At 46.0% G+C, this 23117-nt stretch overlaps 1 protein-coding gene across 4 annotated transcripts in view; it reads left to right on the top strand.

Moving 5' to 3' along the window:
* pde1a (phosphodiesterase 1A, calmodulin-dependent) overlaps window positions 1-23117 on the top strand; it is a 628668-nt gene that overhangs the window by 597102 nt on the left and 8449 nt on the right. For all 4 annotated transcript variants that reach the window (XM_078551925.1, XM_078551926.1, XM_078551928.1 and 1 more), the window contains one exon: window positions 22095-22226. In XM_078551925.1, coding sequence (XP_078408051.1) covers window positions 22095-22183 — 89 coding nt within the window. In that variant the 3' untranslated portion in view covers window positions 22184-22226. The remainder of the gene's footprint in view (window positions 1-22094; window positions 22227-23117) is intronic.

Here is a 23117-nt window from a genome sequence, read left to right on the forward strand (position 1 = left end):
TTCTTGATATCACGTGGAGTGATTTGAATTGGCTGAAGACTGGCATCTATGATGCTGGGGACCTCCAGAGGAGGCAGAGATGGATCATCCACTCGGCACTTCTGGCTGAAGATTGTTGCAAATTCTTCAGCCTTATCTTTTGCACTGATGTGCTGGGCTCCCCCATCGTTGAGGATGGGAATATTTGTGGAGCCTCCTCCAGCGTGTTGTTTAATTGATCACCACCATCACGACTGGATATGGCAGGACTGCAGAGCTTAGATCTGATCCTTTGGTTGTGGAATCGCTTTTCTCTGTTTGACGCTTGCTGTTTACACTGTTTGGCATACAAGCAGTCCTGTGTTGTAGCTTCAACAGGTTGATGCCTCATTTTTAGGTATGCCAGGTGCTGCTCCTGGCATGTCCTCCTGCACTCTTCACTAAACCAGGGTTGACCCCCTGGCTTGGTGGTAATAGTAGAGTGGGGGATATGTTGGGCCCATGAGGTTACCGGTTGTGGTTGAATACAATTCTACTGCTGCTGTTGGCCCATAGTGCCTCATGGTTGCCCAGTCTTGAGTTGTTAGATCTGTTCGAAATCTATCCCATTTAGCACGGTGGTAGTGCCACACAACACAATGAAGAGTATCCTCAATGTGAAGACGGGACATCGTCTCCACAAGGACTGTGCAGCAGTCACTCCTGCCGATACTGTCATGGACAGATGCACCTGCAGCAGGCAGGTTGGTGAGGATGAGGTCAAGTATGTTTTTCCTGTCTGTTGGTTCCCTCACCACCTACTGCAGACCCAGTCTAGCAACTATGTCATTTAGGATTCGTCCAGCTCGGTCAGTAGTGGTGCTACTGAGCCACTCTTGGTGATGGACGCTGATGTCCCCCTCCCAGAGTACATTCTGTGCCCTTGCCACCCTCAGTGTTCAACATGGAGGAGTACTGACTCATCAGCTGAGGGGGTTTGTACTTGGTAATCAGCAGGAGGTTTCCTTGCCCGTGTTTGACCTGATGCCATGAGACTTCTTGGGGTCCAGAGTAACGTTCAGGACTCCTAAAGCAACTCCATACCATCGTGCCACTACCTCTGCTGGGTCTGTCCTGCCGGTGGGACAGGGATGGTGATGGTTGTGTCTGGGACATTATCTGGAAGGTATGATTCCATGAGTATGACTATGTGAGGCTGTTGCTTGACTAGTCTGTGAACAGCTCTACCAATTTTGGCACAAGCTCCCAGGTGTTAGTCAGGAGGACTTTGCAGGGTCAACAGCGCTGAGTTTGCCATTGTCATTTCCAATGTCTAGGTCAATGTCAGGTGGTCCGTCCGGTTTCATTCCTTATCAACCTTTTAGCGGTTTGATATAACTGAGTGGCTTTCTAGGCCATTTCAGAGGGCATGTAAGAGTCAACCACATTGCCCTGGGTCTGGAGTCACACGTAGGCCAGACCAGGTAAGGACGGCAGATTTCCTTCTCTAAAGGGCATTAGTGAAACAGATGAGTTTTTTCGGCAATTGACATGGCTTCTTGGTCATCGTTAGACTTTTAAATCCAAATTTTTATTGAATTCAAATTCCACCATTTATCATGGTGGAATTTGAACCCAAGTCCCCAGAGCATTACCTTGGGTCTCTGGATTACTAGCCTAGTGATAATACCACTACACCACCACCTTCCCCCAAGAGGGGCAGCCCTGAGTGCAGAGGCAGCCGGCAGCATGAAGAAGGAGCAAGCAATGTGGGACCTATTAGATTCATACAGGTGAAGTGGGTGCACACAAAGTTGTGTGCTGCCCACCTCAATTGGAAAGAGCATGAGCAGGTTGCAAATCACAACCCCTGCGTCTAAAAATGGGGCACACAAATCCCTAACCCCAGATTCCATATATGACTATTAAATGAGTGTGATGTTAGTTGCAAAAATGAAGTTGAAATTACTATGAGGCTTAGACAATTTATTAAATCAATGAGCGGAATCGTCCCAGATTTGCACTAGGTGCAGTATAAGGCGGGAAAAACAATGTTTCACACTTTGGCCGCAGTGGTGGCTTTTCACGCCATATTGTCCCAAACCCACTACAATAATTATGCATTCCCAGGATACACACCATTTCCATGGTGGGCAGGCTCAAATTCACCTGCCATGCCGTCACCTCACCGCTTCATCACGCCAGGAACCACATTTAAAGCACAGCTACGTTCAGTGCTTCCAGCCCAGGACTGCAGCAATGGAGACATGGCCCTGAAAGGCAAGAAAAACCCCAGCCCTCGAGCGCCTTTTGGACACCATGGAGGCCCGCTGTGATGTCCTCTATCCCCGCTCTGGCTGCAGGAGGGGCAGCAACTTTACTACTCCAGCTTGGTAGGCGATGGCAGGGGTGATCAGTGCCAATGCTGCACAGAAGAGGTTGGCCATCCAATGCAGATAGAGGATGAATGATCTCAGCCCTGCAGCCAGGGTAAGGCAACCATCTCATCACTCTAAACTCATACACTCAAGTCCATTGCACAATCACTGGCATCTCACTCACTGCCAGCTCAAGGGACATCACCACCCATTCTCACACACATACATGTCCATCTGGCCTCATCTCCTCTGAAGACTCACCATCTTGAGGCCTCTTGCACAGATCAACATGTGCCCCCACACACACCCTGGGTTACCCTCCTTCCCCAGTACAGCCCTTGTCCTGCAGCCTCTTCCCTTGCCTGAGACCACTTTTTCCCCTTCCCCAAGCAAGCCATAACCCTGCAGCCATTGAAAAGCCACCCACATTGGCTATTCCGGTAGGATCGAGATCTGCCTGTGAGCCCCCCTAAAAGTGATGTGGTGCTGTCTGCGAAGCCTGGAGTTGATGACCATGTGTGCTGACCAAAGCAAGGAAGCAAATAAATCTTGAAGTGCCGAGCGAAGTGCAGCCCACTAAGTACATGCCTTATAAATGCTGTTGTGGCAGGGTGGATGATCCAGCAGTTGGGGGTGGGGGGGAATGATTCTGGAGTGCTGGCCTGATAATGATATGCAGATGTATCATGATGAGGTTCCTGGCGTTCGATGGCGGGAAACGTGGCCCGCCATCGGCAGGCTGAGTGAACAACCGCAAACTAGTTTCACACCTTCGTGAAACCAATCACGCCATATTGTCCACTCACGTCACCGAATACACCCAACACAAGAGGGCACGGAAAATCCCAGCCAATGTTTCACATTCAACTAGTTCACTGAGTATTTCAAAACATTGAGGCAACAATTTGGACAATAATGGTACTTAAAAATAGTTATGTTGACAATTTGCCTATTGACGTTTAAGACCCTTGAATTTTATTAATGTTTTGCCTTTAGTTACTGGATTCCAAATGTCCATCAGTTATTGAAAAGACATTCAGTCACATTGCCTACTGAGGGTAGCATTCATTTTAGCTTTGCTCTGCAGATATTTGTTGTTCTTTCCCATAATTTTTGGATTGAATATTTGAACAATGATGGATTTTTTTTCTAACTGGAAGATTGTCACAGACAATGAGAATTAAATCATTAAAACTAAGGAAGATAGTTTAAGATAAGGTATCAGTTATGTTCCCAGGCAACTTGCCATGTTGCTCTTGACAAAGCTGTGTTAAGCTGTTGGAAAACAGATTAGTCTTCATTCACAGGTAACAGCTAAGACTCTACTCCTAATATTGTTTAATACTTTACCAGTAACAATCCTTATTACAACATAAAAATATTTAAGCGTGGAAGAGACCTTCCCATCCAACAAACTTACCCCCATATTTCTCAATCCCTTCTGTCTCAAATAATTAATCTACTTGATTGTTCAACCCATTTATACTGTTTGCTTTCCTTGGTAGTTTATTCCACTGCTCTGCCATCTCTTGGGTAAGAAACTTCAGTCTCAACCATAGCAATATCTTGTATTAAATGATTAATTGACTCAGCCCTTTTGCTGGAGTAACTAACACCACTTTGGCTCAATGTTACATTGTGATAGATTTGTTCCCTTTTTTGATTTCTTGCTCGCGTTCTATTTTTTAATGCTTATCCCAATTGAATTGCCTCTGCCACCAATAGGTCCAATTACTTAAAAAAAACTAACCCTTTTTGAATCTGTCTCCAATATTCCACAAAGACACTCTGAAGCTCTCCTTGAAGCGAGGCAGCATTGATATTGTTGACTGGGAGGAGCTTGCTACCAATCATTCAGAATGGCGACAACTTGTCCATCAAGCTGCATTACGCACAAAGTCTTAATACTGAGGCAGAGCGCCAGAGAAGGAAAGGAAAAAAAGCAAATCCTGCCTCAAGTACCCAAAGATCTGCAGGCCGAGAATCAGCCTGTTCAGTCACATGAAGACCCTTGGCAGAAAATCGCGACACTGTCATCCTCAAATCAAGGAACAGCCAACAGTATTCCACAGTATTTCCCCTGTCTCTTATAATGTTGTCCATTTAGGATTATAAATTCATGTGCCTCAATTTCTGGGTGAGTATGATGAGCAAGCTGCTGATGGTGTGACCATGGACCTCTTTCCCCCCCTCCCAACCCCTTTCCCTCACACCAACTTCTCTCATGAGTTTCTGCATTATGGCACCTGAGAACTGTCATCGGCCAAGCCAAAGCAGCCCCAGATAGAGGATTGAGAGCAACAGCACAGTACTGATGAAGAGGCCCAACACTCTTTTAAGAGTGGACAATGCAGCTGTTGCCAGAAGCTGCATTATCCAATTTTGGCGTCCTTGTGACATAGCCAGTTGAACTGTGTGAAGTAAGGATTCTACAAGTTCGGACACACACAGGGGATACAGCTGCATGTGTCCATATCAAATATTAACACCACATGGGCCATGCAGATAGCAGCCTGCTGAGCTGCTTGCCCCCTGGGGAGTGAAAATAAACCTGCTCACACCCTGCACTGCGTGGATTCATTTTGCAGTTATAGATTTTTCTCTAGAACCCTGGGCTACCACACTTTTCCAGCCTAAAACCTTCTTGTTTATAGCTATCATATATTATCTGCTGATAAATCAATTGTCCATATAGTGCCAATATTAACCTCACATTCTGTGACACAAATAATCATTAATTGTTAATCTGAAACTTTATTGAGAGTTCAATGAAAATCTAAGAATATAAGGACTTCATTTATCCCATCCAATATGTTGGAAATAGCTTTGAGAAATCCAGGAAATATTTGATGTCTCTTCCCTGAATCTATGCTGATGATTGACAAGTTCCATTTTTCTAAATGTTTACTCACTAACTCTCGCAGAATCATTTGGAAGGCAGTCCTTATGTATCTGGTACAAAAGCTGCTAGTGTTGCTGGTGCCCAGGAACTGATCTCCGTTAGCCAGCAGTATCGCAAGAGTAAACTTGCCAAAACCAATCAAGCCAACGGCAAAAGAAGACAGATCCAAAACATGCATGGTTTAGTTAACATGCATGTGTTAATCAAGGACCTCCATCACTGATTTGTTATCGACAAGTGGTGCTTGACAAATTTAATGGATTTTTTCAAACAAGCGACCGATTGGATAGATAAAGGAAATGCATTAACTATGTTGTGTATGGTTCAAGTTGTTTCACAAGAGGCTTGCTCAGAATATAAGAGAAAATGTAACAGCACGGATAGACAGCTTGTTGATGGCAAGGAAACAAAAAAGTTATGGCATAGGGGTGTCCCTTGAAATGAATATGTGTTGGAAGTGGTGTACTCAGGGGACAGTGATGGATCCATTTTTATTCTTGGTGTATACAAGTGATTTGGACTTGAGTATAAGGAGCACAATTTTGAAATGTTCTCACAATCCACAGACAGCAGATTTGGTTAACAAGCAGGAGAAATATAAGAAAACTCTGGGAAGACTTTGGATAGAAGGGAACAGGTGCCAGATGCAATGGATAATTCTGATGTAATATATTCTGGGTGAAAAATCAAGGAGAGAATACATTTAGTGGATAGGTCTGCAGGGTTTGGATCAACAGAGAGAACTTGGGTTCAAAGTAATATTCCCTGAAAGCGCAAATACAGTTGGGTAAAGCCATAAAAAGGCTAATAGAATTTGAGGTTTTATGTATCAAGGCACAGAGTATGGGCATTTATGAATTTATATAGAACATTGATTGGGCAACAATTACATTACAGAGTGCCTACCCCATTATGAGAAGTCATAGAGAACATTCAAGATTGATTTGTCAGGATGAGAAAATATTTAAGGTATCAGGACTATTTCTATTGCAGCAGCAAAGGCACTTTAATAGAGATTTTCAAATTTCTGAAATGTTTTGACAGAGTAAATAGGGGAAGACTAAGACTTCTCATGGAGACTCAATGATGAAAGACCATCAATTTAAAATTTATCACTAGGAGAATGAGGAGAGAGACCAGGAGAAATGTCTTTTCATGGAGTCTTTCTGGAGGAAGTGGTTGATGCTGAAGCCATTTGAAAGGAAATTGGATAAATATTTGAGGAAAAGAAATATATAAGATTATGTATTGACAGCAGAGTAATGCAGGATTAGGATTTTAAAAAATTCTGAATGGCCTCCTCCTATGCAGTAAGTTGCAATAGATTGCTGCTGTTTACATGTCACCTACACTTTGGGAGCTAATGATGCTAACACAGTACATAGTCTAATACTAAAGATGTTTTAAATAACAGCACAGTCAAACATCATTTCTAGAAAGGAATAATGTCCAAAATAATTTATTTTTAATGTTAATTTTATTGAGTTTGAGTTCCCTTGCTGGAATTACAATACATGCCTTCCCAAGCATGTTAATGATCATCTGGTTGTGCTTAACCGCCCCCTACATGGCAACAAGCAAGCAGTTCTGAAAAGCAAGTACTTCCACACCATGACCAACCCTGATGAAGTCAAGGATAAATTCTATGATGACCTCCACTCCTTGATCGCTACTGTTCCAAAGTCAGACAAGCTAACCATTCCTGGTGACTTCAGTGCAAGACTTTGTGCAGATCACCAGGCGTGGAAAGGGCCATTGGCAAAAAAAGGGGGTTGGCACTTATAACAGCAATGGTTTCCTCTTGCTGAAGAAGAATGCTGAGGATGAGCTCTTAATCACCAACACAGTTTTCCGCCTCCCCAATCGCCACAAGACATCTTGGATGCACCCCCATTCTAAGCATTACTATCTCGGCATCTAATTGACTGTCTTCAACAGGAAGAGGGACAGATAGGATGTGCATGTAATGAAAACCATGTGCGCAGCTGAGTCCTGGACTGACCACCACCTTATCATTTCAAAGCTAAACATCAAGATCTATCCCCCTAGATGCCCTGGGCCATGAAGGGTGCAGTAGTGTCTCAAGGCTCAAACAGGCAGTCATGAAGGAATCTTAGAGAAAATCGAGTCACCTGTTATGTACAGGTGGGGAGTTAATTTAAACAGTATTCACCACCCGTCTATAAACAGAAAGATGTTTTGATTTGTTTCCCTCTTTATAAACGATGGCAAATTTCCCCAACCCCTCAGCTTTTTTGTGTGAACCAATTTCCTATTAATAACCCCATAGCAAACTTAAGGCAGGATGAACTCAAAGGGTTAGTTTATTTGCACACACTCAAAATGCTGGAGGAGGGTTCTCAACATCGCCTCCACACTCATGCAATAAAGAGAGAGATAGAGAAAAGAAGGATTTACTGCACAGAGACCACAGAGAAGATAAATATCAGTTCACTTGGGTTCTAGTGTCCAGAATCAAAGTCCAATGAGGTATTCCATCATGGAGGTCAGCAAGTTGAAAGCCAATGCTGTATAATTCACTTTTCTGGTGTTTTTGACTTCACAAGATGAGATAGGCACACAGAAATGAATCAGTCTTGTAGGCAATGGTACAGAACTTCCAAAATAAGCAGTGTAGATGGAGCCAGTTTTCGATCTGGGCAGAGCACCTTTCTGTGTGGCTGCTGGTCAGATATTAAAGAGCAGACCGAGCTCTTCAGCTCAGCAAGGCAATATTACTTGTTCAACAAGCCAGAAGCCTATGTGATATGACCCCCACCTCTCCACTAGGTCTTTAACAATGGATGTGTCTCCAGCATCTGGAATTTGGCTGGGTCTCAAAGACTGCTAAACGTCCCAGCCATAATGAGTTGAAAGGAAGATTGGAAGGGCTTTTGTCTCAGTCAAAACTCAGTCTCCTGCTCTTTAGCATTGGTTATCAAATGCAACTGTCCTTTGTATAGCTCTATTTGAAGTTGGGCCATGCTGTCCCCAGGACATAACCTGTAAATAATATGCATGTACATATAATATCTATTATAAATGTACAGTGCGAGGTCTTAGTCCCTCACACGCCTGTGTATAGTGAAAATGGAGATGGTAGCCATGGCTCAGGCAGGTAACAGCCTGAGAACCGTAAAATGCGGTTGTGACTTTCTGGCCCAATGGATGTGTGCTCGCCCTGACTCTTCTACCAAAGGCGTGGCTACCACCTCCACGAAAATCTCCAGCTGAGGTTTCTGGCATATTAAATATGTACTAAATTATTTAGTTTGAAGCATCATTTAACTTTTCTGTAAGAGTAGATCTTCTAAGTCCTCAACCATGATAAGGTACCTGCTTCACTGTAAACAGATTTGATAGTTGTGATTTACTGATGTGTGCTCCCAGCAGATCAGACACCTGGGCACAGAAGAGGATTTGGAAGATCCACCAGGAAAAAGTGTCTCCATTTGGAGACCTGCACCTGCCTCAGAATATCGGGGCTTGATTTCTACTCAGTTCCCCAGGTCTCTTAAATAAGGAAACTCAACCAAGCATCCATCGCCTAGAATGTACCAGTGGCACTCTGCATGTTATAGTTGGTGCGCTAGAAGTTTTAAATTGTATCAGAGTTAATGTCGATGTGTTACTCTTAAAAAAACACGCTACACCACCCAAGATGCATATTAAGGCTGTCTCTATATATACAAATATTGGACAGGTAAGGCAGAACTTGGAATTTGAGACTTGCTCTGCAAATAGCCAGCTTTAATGTTAATCATTAAGATAAACCGATGCACAATTGCTTGATTTTCTCAATAAGTGGGCTTCTAATTAGAAAGTAAATCCAGGAAAAAAAGATACTACTAGAAAACTACCATCTGAAGTTAGCATATCCCCAGTGCTCTTATGCAGGTGTCACCTTCTAGGAATTTTGGTCTTTTTTTTTAACCTAAAATAATTACAAATACATTATGTTTTATATATTATGCTTTAAAGCAAAGCAAATTTGCAGAGGTTTACAAGAAACTGCTGCAGCTATTGTAGATTTTATTAAAGTCAGATGAACTCACAGGCCATTGAAAAACGATTCAGTGAAGGTCAATTGTCAAACCCAGGTCAATCAAGCCATGACAATCTTTATTTACTTTGAGGATAAGAGATGTTTCCTTTAAGCACATACCCCAAGAGGACAGAGGGAGACAGGTACTCATTTTTATTGACAGGTCTGCTGGCAAATCAGTACTCAGAAGGGCAGATCTCATTTTGGCTGCAAACAGAGAGAAATGGAAGCATGGCCAATCAACTGGCTAAGTCCAGGGAGGAATCCAGGCCTAAAAAGGGAAAACTCTCCAATCTCTAGCCTATGGGCAGTCAGGATAAAATGACTGACCATGAAAAAAGTAAGGGAGTCCAATAGGTAGGATAGTGTAAATTATTTTCCTTATTCTCAAGAAGTAGTTCTGCAGTTAAGTGAATCAAGGTGAGACTTAGGGCTAAGTTTACGCTTCCAAGTTAGGTATGCAGAGTTGGGAAAATTCCTAACTCCCCAAACCCGACTCAGGAGAAACTTCCTCAAAAGATCGGATTTTGGCTCCATAGGAGTGGGTGCTAACTGGAGTCTGGCCCACCGCTCCAGAAGCAGTGTGGAGGCAACCACAGACAGCGGAGTGTGGAGGCGGGCTGTTTAAAAAGTCCACCTCGGTGCTCTGGAACTTTGCCCCAGTTAAAATAAAAATACTAAAGCCCTCTAGCCCTCACCCCTCACTCTCCGTGTGCCATCCATGTCAACTCATGCTACCTCATGCCCCCCATCCAATTCCATGGCCCCTCAAGCCCTCCATGTCACCTCATGCCTATCTACCCACTTATTCTCTTGACCCCTCATACCCTCCATGCCAATGTAGTCATGGAGTCATAGAGGCCTACAGCACAGAAAAAGGCCCTTTGGCCCATCAAGCCTGCACCAGTCAAACAAGTACCTAACTATTCTAACCCCATTTTCCAGCACTCGGCCCATAGCCTTGTATGCCATCGCATCACAAGTGCACATCCAAATACTTCTTAAATGTTATGAGGGTTTCTGCCTCTACCACCATTTCAGGCAGTGAGTTCCAGATTCCCACCACCCTCTGGGTGAAAAAATTCTTGCTCACATCCGCTCTAAACCTCCTGCACCTTCCCTTAAATCTATGTCCCCTGATTATTGATCCCTCTATCAAGGGAAAAAATTCCTTCCTGTCTACCCTATCTATGCCCCTCATAATTTTATACACCTCAATCATGTCCCCCCTCAATCTCCTCTGCTCCAAGGAAAATAACCCCAGTCTATCCAGCCTCTCCTCATAACTAAAACTCTCCAGCCCAGGTAGCATCCTGGTAAATCTCCTCTGCACTCTCTCTAGTGCAATCACATCCTTTCTATAATGCAGATTCCAGAACTGCACGCAATACTCTAGCTGTGGCCTAACCAGCATTTTGTACAGTTCCAACATAACCTCCCTGCTCTTATATTCTATGCCTCGGCTAATAAAGGCAAGTATCCCATATGCCTTCTTAACCACCTTATCTACCCTGTCCCACTACCTTAAGTGTCTGGTGGACATGCACACCAAGGACCCTCTGATCCTCAATACTTCCCAGGGTCCTACCATTCATTGTGTATTCCCGTGCCTTGTTTGTCCTGCCCGAGTGCATCACCTCACACTTATCCGGATTAAATTCCATTTGCCACTGATCAGCTCATCTGACCAGCCCGTCTATATCCTCCTGTAATCTAAGGCTATCCTCCTCACTAGTTACCACCCCACCAATTTTCATGTCATCCGCGAACTTACTGATCAACCCTCCTACATTCATTCAAATGTAGTGCCAACTCATGTTAACCCATGAACTCTGATGCATGTCCATTGCTCTTTATAATCCTTAGGCCATCTTGGTGCCAACTCTTGCCAACCCATACTCCCTCACTACCATCCTTTGCCCTTACACCATCTGTGACAATTCACCCAGTATCCAAATCGGCAGACCTCAGGAGCCCTGCTCAGATGAACTAACAAAAGTTCTAAGTATCTATTACAGACCATTATATATAAAAAAACACTTTCATGATAAAAGCCCATTCGATGCATTTAAAACCCTTCAAGTACTTAATCGATTATAAAGGCAAACATTTGTATTCATAGTCCCACAACAAAGACAGCTAATCACTTTATAGCTACTTGGAGCTGTCAAACTGTGAACTTACAGGCCCCCCACTGTGATATGATAGGTTGTAAAAGCAGTCATGCAGTACTAATACTATAATGAAAACCTTCAGGCTTATGACAATAAACACCTTTTGAAATTGCAAGCACTGTTTTATTTGCAACTGAAAGTCACAGCAGGCTGTTTTTTTTTCAAAATTTAAAAGACAGGGGATTTAAATGACTTGACAGCTTGACAGTTCCACAGACTTCATCCAGCTTTTACACACATTCATGTCTATTGTTAACAAACCCAAAGTGATAAATGAACCTCTCCAAAAGGGTACTCAACCTCTCCAAAGAGCTCTGGTAGGTTTACACCTTTTCATCAAATTCTTAATGCCCCCAAGTCATGTTTTAGAAACCTGGGTGATGAAAATTTCTTCTGATTGAAGGCTTTTAAATGTGCTGCTACCGCCTTGACCTGCGGACATGTAAAATATGTCCTCCCCCCATTCTCCACGCACTCCATCCCCACCACCCCAAACCCTGGTGAAAATGGTGGGTGCCTAGTTCAGGGGCAGGAATTCTGGAATCGAGCCTCCAGTGCCATTTTGGCTAAGGCATGGAACCCTTCCATCTCCTCAAACATCCAGCCCTTAATTACATCTATTACTCTGTATGCACACTTGCTTTCTGTAAAGTAAAGCATCTTAAGGATTTGTACCTGGTCATACCTAACTAAATGTTTCAGTCCATTTTCAAAAAGATTATAGAAATGGATAGGTAGACATATGTAAGACATTAGGTGTGATTTTAAACCTTCCTCCCTTGAATTTTTGTTCGCTGATGTTTGCACAATGTTCAGCACCATTCGCGACTCCTCAGATACTGTCTGATAATTGGCAAGTAACCTTCACACCACACAAGTGCCAGGCAATGACCATCTCTAACAAAAGAGAATCTAACCATCGCCCCTTGTTGTTCAATGGCATTAACAATGTTGAATCCCCCACTATCAACATCCTAGGGGTTACTATTGACGTGAAAGTGAACCGGACTAGCCATATAAATACTGTGGCTACAAAAGCAGGTCAGATGCTAGGAATCCTGTGGCAAATAATTCACCTCCTGACTCCCCGAAGCCTGTCCACCATCTACAAGGCATAAGCCTGAAGTATGATGGAATACACTGCACTTGCTTGAATGAGTGCAGCTCCAACAATGCCATCCAGGACAAAGCAACCCACTTGATTGGCACCCCATCCATAAACATTCACTCCCCCCACCACTGATGCACAGTAGCAGCAGTGTGTACCATCTACAAGATGCACTGTAGAAACTCACCAAGGCTCCTTAGACATCACCTTCCGAACCCAGGACTGCTACTATCTAGAAGTGCGAGGGCAGCAGACACATGGGAATACCACCACCTGGAAGTTCCCCTCCAAGCCACTCATCATCCTGACTTGGAAATATATCGCCATTCCTTCACTGTCGCTGGGTCAAAATCCTGGAACTCCCTCCCTAACAGCACTGTGGGTGTACCTACACCACAGGGAATGCAGAGGTTCAAGAAGGCAACTCACCACCACCTACTCAAGGGCAATTGAATAATTGTTGCCCATGCAGTGATGCCCACATCCCAAAAAGAAAAAGTTGATTGTAAGCCAAGTGGAGCAGAATTGTTTTTCTTTGTTTAACATGAAAACTGTGAGGCTTTTATTCCCCAGGCTTCCCTCCTTCTTAGACCATGGTTGCCATGGACTCTCACCTTTCTCACTAACCAATGTTAAATGGACAATAATAAATCGGCAGCCCCTTTTACACCCCACCCAATTTTCTTAGCCAATGAAGTCATTATTGCTCATTTTCCTTTACCATCAAGGACCAGTTTCATTTCCAAGGATTTTTGGCCAGTTTATTAAAATAGATATACTATCTATATCCATTAGTAAGTATACCCATTGGGGAATAAATATGACCAGTGCAATGTTTACATTTTTACAAATTTGCCTTGTTTTGGAGAACCAAATCTTTAGAATGTAATTCGTATACTATGTATGAATCAAAGATGTGAGATTCTTATTTTTTCAAAAAATTGGGGCAGTAGCTGTTTATGGCAAGATTAATGAGCTATTAACAAAGTCATGGGAATAGAGGTCGACCCTGCAAAGTCCTCCTCACTAACATCTGGAGGCTTGTGTCAAAATTGGGAGAGCTGTCTCACAGAGTAGTAAACTCACAAAGGCTTCTTAGGCATCACCTTCCAAACCCACAAGCACTACCATCTAGAAGGACAAGGGCAGCAGATACATGGGAACACCACCACCTGGAAGTTCCCCTCCAAGCCACTCACCACCCCAACATGGAAATATATCGCCATTCCTTCACTGTCTCTGGGTCAAAATCCTGGAACTCCCGCTCTAACAGCACCTACGCTACAGGGACTGCAGCAGTTCAAGAAGGCAACTCACCACCACCTCCTTAAGGACATTTAGGAATGGGCAATAATTGCTGCCCTAGCCAGCGATGCCCACATCCTGTAAATGAATTTATAAAAAATGTCCTATTCCTAAGAATGGAATTTTCTTTGTAGTAGTGAAAATGGAGCAGCCAATTCTGACACGCCTGTAATAACGATACTTTTGATCTTCTCAAACAACTAATGAGGTAATTAGCCAGTGAAAACTGTCAGAAAGTATGGCAATCCGGCTGTGGTGTGTACAGTTCTAATCAAAATTGGCTCAACACCAACAGGGAAGATCACATATTAAAGACCAGGCCCTCCAAGTACAGATGAATTCTGTGATGAGAAACTTCAGGAAAAATGTTTTTGTTTTCAAAGGAAGAGCCTCAACAGTTCCAAGGAGGCATCGAGCTCGGGAGTATGTGTTAGGGGCAGTGAACCACTCCTCTCTATTGGAAAAACTCGGACAGAAGTGAAGAAGTTGCACCAGTTAAAGAAACTTACCATTGTACTTATCACAGGACAGTAGCAGGAGAGGGCACACATGGACAAGTTATAACTTCAATAGATGTTGTATTTGCAAAAAATCTCGACTGGAGCTTCCATCACAAATGGAAGGAAAATAGTAGGATTATGCAAATTAAAATAGGCTTGGCATGACGGGAATGTTAATTCAGTGGAGGAAGAAACCTCCATGCATGAAGGTGTCCCTTTTCAGTCTCCACTGCTGTTGGGCAGAATTTTATGTTTGTCGGGCGGGCGGGCCTGACCCAATTGGCAGTGGGCGTGTAGCCGATGTCCGCTGGCGAAACGGGCCGTGCCGCCATTTTGCGCAGGCGGGCCAATTAAGGCCCACCCAGTGCGTTGCAGACTCCTGTGAACGGCGAGAATTTCAAATGTGCGGCGGGCGTGTACAGACCGCCAGTTCCAATGGGGAATCAACAGTCTGTATAAAGAAAGGCCAGGCAGCCTCCTTTAGGCTGTTCACCATCGCCAGCGACCAGTCTGCACAGCGGGCTCTAGAGGAGGGCAGCGCAGAGGAGGAGGGGGGCAGGCTGCAGGGTAGGCCAATGGGGGGCCAATGTGCCCCTCAGTTCTCTTATGCCTGCCTTGCCACTCTCCTCGAAGAGGTTGCACAATGTCGGGAGGTGTTGTTTCCCGAGGATTGAAGGAGGAGGGCCCCCCATGTTACCAAGCAGGCCTGGCAGGAGGTGGCGGAGGTAGTGAGCTCTCAAGATGCTGTGCAGCGCACAGGGACCCAGTGCCGCAAACGCTTCCATGATTTGTTGCACTCTGGAAGGGTGAGTACCATGTTGGCCTTGGCCATTTAACCCAGCAGCTAGCCTTAGCCTTTGAGGCCCCCTCCCCACCCATGTCTTAGTGTCGTTACTGCATTGGGCATCTGGCGCATGCTGGGTGGGCAAACAGATAGTGACCATGCTTACATCAGCCTTAGTGATTGAGGAGAAGATGGGTTCTCCCCGCAGCATATGTTGGTGTTTGTCGCATTTGAGTAGTCTGGGGGCAATCTGCAGGGGAGGCAGCCAACTGCCAACACATGTCTTATTGATGGTGATGAGATGGTGGAAGGGGAACCTCAAGGTGTCGTGGCCAAGTGCCATCTGCTGGCCTCGGCGCCGCACCTAGTTGCGCCTCCTTGCCATGGGCGCTAAGACCCGTGTGTTATTCAAAGTGAAGGACACCGAATGTGTCCAAGGTGGCCATTAGGGGAGGGGGTTGGGAGCAGCCATACCACCTTCTGGGGACTGATCAGCAGTGGTGTGGACAGGAGCCGCTGGAGGCCTCAGATGGGCCACTGTGGTTGGGTGCGGTGTGCACGTGCAGAGTACATGAGCGATCAGCCCCAATAAGTGCTCTTCTCTGTTCTGCAGGCAAAAACAGAACACAACAGCCGGGAACGTTTGCGGACTGATGGTGGGTGCGCCGTGCTGCAGCATGTCACCCACTTTGAGGAGCAGGCCATGGAGCTGGGGAGGAGGCAAGCAGCCAGGTCAGCAGGTGTCGGCGAGGCTGGGGTGCAACGGCCAGGTATTTGAGGCCCACAGTCCCATCCACTCTGTCTTCCCACCATCCAAAGCACTGATGGTTGCTGCAATCGTTAATGCAGCAACACTGCTCATTCACAGACTGATACACTCAGACGTGTGGGTCATACACAAAGGTCCCTCGGCCCCTTGAGGATGCGTGTCTCTAGCACCTTCCAAAGTTGCCTTATCCCATTTGTGACCACTATCCCCATGGCCTTACATGCCATGGCATCACTGCTGCACATCCAAATACTTATTGAATCTTAGGAGGGTTTGTACCTCCACCACCTTTTCAGCCAGTGCGTCCCACATTACTCTGTCCGAAAGGTCCTCAGCACCTCACCTGTCAACCTCAGGGCACTCAGCTTAAATAAATGCCACCATGTTAGTCATCCCTGCGCCAAGGGGAAATGTTACCTTCTGTCCACCCGTTCTATGCCCCTCATTATGGTACGAAGGTCAATAATGTGACCTGTCAATCTCCTGTGCTCCACGGCAAATGTCACAAGTGTATGCAATGTTTCCTCATAACTCCAATTCTCCAGGCCAGCATGCATCCTGGTCAGGAACCTCTGCACTCTCCCCAATCCAATGCCATCCCTCCCATGAAGTGCAGGTCACAACTGAACGCAGAAGTGTAGATATGGCCTCGACAGTGTTTTCTGCACTTGCAATATGACCTCCCTTTTCCTACATTCTATTCCTCGGCTAATAAAGGCAAGTCTGGCTTTTATCTTGTTAAATGCCTTATGTTCCTGTTCTGCTACCTTAACGGGTCTACCCAGCAAGGTCCCTGTAATCGTCGTGACTTTCCACGGTCCTACCATTACTCATGTATTCCCGCACCTTGCTTGTCTTGCCCAAGTACTTAAGCGCACACTTATCCACATAACATTCCACGTGACATTCCTTAGGCCATCTGACCAGCCTGTCTGTATGCGCGTGTAATGTTTGGGCCTCCTTTTGACAATTAACCACCCCACCAATGTTGGTCTCCTTAGGTTCTTGAAGGTTTTGCGCATTATGAGGCTGGGGAGGAAAGGGATGAAAGGTGTTACTGACTGAACGCGAACTGATGCACTGTCCTTGTTGTTAATTTCAGCATCACCACCGCATGACCTCCGGCACGAAGTCCAGAGCCCCCCCTCCACACACCTGAGGGGCGTCACTTGCAACTTGCGTCGCATTATTTCAGCCAGCCAGGCACCAGCGCAGCGACAAACACATCGGTGGGGATTATAACGTCGGCTAGTGACCCGGGGCACAGTGGAGAGGGCACTTCACAATCGCTGGAGGAGATGGCACGGACAGAGAGTGCCGATGGCGCCAGCAGCCGGAGGACTGCAGGGGACCAGGCACATGCTGAGTCGGGCAGTGATGATGTGCCTCTAGAGATGTTCGCCATGCAGCAGCTGCAGGACAAGCAGCAGGGTGTGCGGGAGCATCTGGCAGGGTTGCATGAGGGTGTGCTTCACTTGGTCTTGTGGTGGAGGAATCCAGGCAAAGTGTCAGTGATGGCATGAACCTCAGGACAGGGCTTCAGGCTTCCTCCATTGAGAAATTGGCGATTCTCATGGAGAGGGGCTTCCAACAGATTCTGATTGGGTTACACTCTGACCTGCAAGCCCTCACAGCGCTAATGGCCACAGGTGGTCATTGGCAATGTGGGAGATGTTCTAGGCACCAAGTGTCCCAGCTCAGTGCCCATCCATCTACAGTGAGCAGGGAGGTCCAATGTGACCTCACATCGGCGCAGCAGCTGCCTGTCGTCGCTGCGAGCTCCTCTCAGGGCGCTCCGGATGAGGGCAGCAGATCCTCTGCCCCTCTGCCAGTGACCGTTGCATCCGTTGAGGCAGCGATAACTGGGGAGGTGCCAGTTCTGGAACTGACCATTCTCTCCCAGGCGGGGCCAGCACAGGCTCCATGGGCCAGAGGATGGCCGCCAAGGTCATCGAGGCCAACAGGACAGCAAAGTCAGCAGGCTGTCTCACAAGCCACTCCGAGCGATGGGGCGACACCTAGACGTAGCACCTGCAAACGTAAGCATAAGGCAAGTTAGGCACTCCACGGGTTTGTCACTGGTGATTTTGCATTGGCCCTTGATTTGGGAACGTTTGATTCTCAACGTCAAAGCGAAGTTTGATCATTTTTTTGGTGGCAATAAAGTCCACATTTGTGACCATGGCTGAGGGTGTTTCTTTTGTGCTGCATTTGTCTGTTTCACAGACATATCATGAGTGTTTGAGTGGAAATTGATGTTTATGTACTAAGCCCTTAGCTGCAGCTGATGAGGTGGAAGATGTAGCACCTAAGTGCCACGTGTGGAAGCACCAGGCAATGCTGGTCCTGCAGATCCATTTGTGTGGAGCTAGCTGAAGATTGGTTGGATTAAAGTGTCCCGGATGTCCCTGCCTCCTTGGTGTAATAGCGGGTCGGCGTGCTGCCCCTCATCATTGCCCTGTGTTTCCTCTTCCTCTGAGCCACTGCTGAATTCGTCATGTGCAGCCTCATCCACTGCATCAAGGTCTTCATCGTCAACTGCATCCCCCCTTTCCAGCGCAAGATTGTGGAGAGCGCAGCAGACTACCACTATCACAGAGACGTGATCTGGGGAGTACTGGAGTGCGCCCCCCTGAGCGGTCCAGGCATCAGGAGCTTATCTTGAGAAGACCGATGGCTCTCTCCGCCACAGCCCTTGTGGTGCCCTGGCTCCTATTGTAGGCTCCTACTGCTCAGCTTCTGTTCTTGGATGGCAGAGAGGCGTCATGAGCCACCTTCTGAGGGGATAGACCTTGTCACCCAGCAGCCATCCATCCAGCCGGGCTGGAGCACTGAAGAGCCCCGGCACCTGGGAGTGTCTGAGGATGTAAGCATCATGGGAGCTGCCTGGGTACCTTGCACAGACTTGTAGAATCTGCATCCTGTGATCACACACTATCTGCACGTTCATGGAGTGGAAGCCCTTCCTGTTGACGAAGGCTCCAGGCTCACCTGCTGGCGCCTTGATGTCCACATGTGTGCAGTCTATAGCACCCTGAACGCGGGGGAAGCCAGCAATGGCTGCGAAGCCTCTGGCTCGCTCTGTCTGGCTGGCCTGGTCGCAGCGGAAGTGGATGAAGGTCAATGCCCGTCTGAACAGAGCATCTGTGACCTGCTTTACACAAGTGTGGACAGCTGATTGGGAGACACCATAAAGATCACCCACTGAGCCCTGGAAGGAGCCAGATGCATAGAAGTGGAGGGCAACTGTGACCTTTAGAGCCACTGGCATGGGGTGTCCACCCACACAGTTAGGGGAGATCTCAAGGCCAATCATCTGACAGATATAGCTCATGTCCCCCTTGACAGTCGGAGCCTCTTTTGGCACTGCACCTCAGTCATATTGAGATAGCTGCTTCACTGCCTGTAAACCCTGGCAGCAGGATAGTGGCATCTTCTGCAGCCCCTTCCACCTTGGACAACCTCTTGGCCCTGCGCCCCTTGTGCCTGCGCCTGGCCTCCCAAAGGTGGCTCCCCTGGAGGCTGATGGTCCACTCTTGGCCTCCTCCTTATTCTAGCCCTCCCTCCTCAGAGGAGCTGCCTCCAGTGGAGATGTTAGAACCCACACCCCCAGGCTAAATGGAGGCCTCCGGAAAGCTGCAGGCCCGATAAAGATTACTGTCTGCAGAGTGCTGAGCCGAAGCTTCAAAGTACAGAGAAAGCTGTTGGAAATTGATCTGAACTGGTAACAATCACACAGGCAAGTTTAAAACACTTTCTGCATTAAATACTTCAGATAAAACATTAACAACCCCTCTGAGCCCACATATCCCGCCCGTGGATGAGGTTTGTTAAAAATACACTTACCCGCCTGCCCTTTGTACCCGTGTGCCGAGCCAAAGATCGCATGGGCGCCTCAAAATCGGCTTTGATTGCCGAGTTAAGGGCCTTAACAGTTAAGTGCCCATCTAAATATTGCGATGCCGCGCACTGACGTCGGGACTCTCGCCCATCGTCAGCGCGCGACATTTTAAGCGCTGATGTGCAGGGTCCACCACCCGCACGTCATACATAAAATTCTGCCCGTTATGTTTACTGACAAACCTTCTGCATAATTGAAGGGTGCAGGTTAGTATAGGTGTAAACTCCGAGACCAGTTCCTGATAAGCAGTTTATTTTGGTGTGCACAGGATGGCAAACGTGGAAGGCATGTAGTCTGTGAAGATTGGAAGATGATGCAGAACTTGTGACATGTGCCATTTGACATGATTGTGTTTACACACCATGATTATACAACATGAAAAAGAAAGGATGTAGACAGCATGACACACTTATTTGCTCATGTCCTCTGTTCTCTGCATGAACCTAAGAGGGAACAGTTGCTACCTCACAAACAACAAAAAGCATCAACTGTCACCAAATCTACCTGAATCAGTTACCAGCACATCGTACCAGAAAATGTTGACATCACTTTGCATTCAAATGCACTAAAAACATTCAGTAATATCACTGACGTCATTTGACATCAAAAGGTGTTTTTTGGAATGAGTTTTTAATGGCAGAAACAATCATTTGCCATCAAAAGCACCCAATTGCCATTATTTAACATCATCATAAAAGCAAAATACTGTGGATGCTGGAAAACTGGAACAAAAACAGAAAATGCTGGAAAAACTCAGCAGGTCTAACAGCATCTGTGAAGAGAGAAACAGAGTTAATGTTTCAAGTCCGAAAGAAGAAGAGTCATACGGACTCGAAAAGTTAACTCTGTCTTTCTCTCCACAGATGCTGTGAGACCTTCTGAGTTTTTCCAGCATTTTCTGTTTTTGTTTAATATCATCATAATGCCTTTTTATTTCTCTTGATTACTTCAGGAAACATCAAGGCACTCAAAAGCCATCACAGCTTTGGTAAATTTGTAGTAATGATCATTAGACTTGAGAAGTGATCGTTAGTGTTCAGAAGTGATTGTTTGCACTCAAAAGCACTCAATGGCAATCAAATGAATTCACTGGCCTTTCAGACACTTTCCTACTTCTGCGGTCTCTCTCTCCCCTTTTGCAGCCCATCCTGCCTCATTCACCACTGCCGTTCTGGCCCTCAGGCTTCACTCATTCACTGCCACTCTGGTCCTCAGGCCTCACTCAAGGCTGCTGCTCCGGTCCTCAGGCCTCACTCAAGGCTGCTGCCCCGGTCCTCGGGCTTCACTGACTGCTGCTACTGCTTCCAGCAAGGCTCACCGAACAGGCTTAGTGGTGGGAACCATGGCTTATTTTCCCTGCCCTAGCCCAAGGACAATGTAGTACCACTACTGCCACCCTGGCTTAAATCAGCTAACTCAGGATAGGTTGGGGATCAGCCCTTGGACTGTTGAGGTCCATCTATCTCAGCTACTAACTGGATAAACCTGCTGGCACTTGAAATGTGTCTGTGTGTGGAAGTCGGAGTGTCGGGTCAAGTTCGATAAATACTTTCCTCTTTTCTTTTCAACAGCTCAAGAAAACCTGTTTGTGTGTGTCTTTTATGGTCATAGTACGTAAATGGTTAAAGACTCAATGAATTGGCAAGCATACCCTTCTTAAAAAACCTAAACCTATTGTGGTCAGATGAGTATTGGGTAAAGAGTGGAGCTATTTAACCGTTCCTCACCTGATCATAACAGGAGACAAACTATAATGTCATTCTTTCACCCTTACAATAAAGTAGCAAGTATATAGATAAGAAACAATTGCTTTCAGTATATGGGTAGATTTTGAGGTCTTGTATCCCATGGAGATAGGGCTGTAGCACCAGACAATGTTGGGGAATATTGATCCATTATCACTGTGCCTGCTGCCTTTTAGGCATAACACTGGTGTGCTGGCTTGCCTGCCTGTGTCAGGCGCTGGGCCCATTTCAAATGTCTATCAAGGACCTATGATGTACGTAGGATCTCAATTGTGATTTTAGGTCAGTACTTGGCAAAGGCATGCACCAGCCGGCTAGCAAAGAGGAACCCCTTCTGTGACCAACAGCAGAGCAGAATTCATTGCAGTTTAGGAACAAATGTCCAGGCAAAATCTCAGGAAGGGAATAAGGGAGAGACTTTTATTGAAGTACAATGTTAATACCAAGCTTTATGCTATCTATCTCTTGTGTAGCATCCATATTTTTGTAAAATAATTTAGTTTTAATTTAAACTGTTGCTTTCAGGAGAGACGGAACACTTTAAGGACTCAGAAGATTCAATGAATAATAGCAAAGGTATACTGGAGCAAAAAGCTGCTTTTATACACAACTAGCTCAGAAAAGGTTCCAAGGATACAGCCCTACATGAATACTGAGGTGATGACTACATTTATTTTTCATGTAAACTCGGTCAGAATATTTGGGGTTTTACTGAGCAAATGAAGCCTGAATGGAATGAACCTAAGGTGAGAATGTCCATCATAAACCAAGCATTGTGTTCACACAGATGTCTACTTCCTTATTCCGTTTAGTCAAAAGCCAGAGATATGTAACACCATGCAGTGATTAGTTTAAATCCTGATTAGTTAGTTGGAGTATTTCAATGCTTTGCTCTCGATTAGATTGTAAGCTTGAATTCCAAGTCAATCAGCCATGCGGACTTCCTTGGTTTAATGTAGCGAGTTTTGTCATTCCTCTGGCTTTGTAAAGTTGAGTTGCTCTCCAATAGGAAACTAGTACATCCAGATCAGCCTGGTTAAACTGTGTATAACATTGTGCAATAAAGCACAACGGATGCGATCATCAAGAAATCTGTGGCTAGACCACCTCGACCTTCAACTTGGATGCTGATTGGCTTAGGAGTGACAAAACATGGGGAGGAAAGAAAATCCATATATATGAAAATAGCTAAAAAGGCAAATGGAGTGCTGGTCTTTCTATCTAGAGGGCTAGAAGACATTTCAGCTATACAAAGCCCTGGTTAGGCCACATCTTACAAAGGATACATTGGCTTTGGAGGGATTGCAGCATAGTATTACCAGAATAATACCTGGGCCTGAATTTTCAGCTTGGCGGGCTGGCACGATTGGCAGGCCCGGGATTGGCCAGGAAACGTGACCGGTTCCCCCCCCGCCCGACCGTGATTTCACACTTGCTGGCCAACTAATGGCCATCCAGCATGAAGCGCGCACTGAAAAGCTCAGCGCTGCCGGGGTGGGGGCAGGAGGAGGGCAGGCAATGACATCAACATGGGCATGGGCGAGCGCT

This window comes from Cetorhinus maximus, chromosome 11, assembly GCF_964194155.1.
Source record: "Cetorhinus maximus chromosome 11, sCetMax3.hap1.1, whole genome shotgun sequence".
NCBI lineage: Eukaryota > Metazoa > Chordata > Chondrichthyes > Lamniformes > Cetorhinidae > Cetorhinus > Cetorhinus maximus.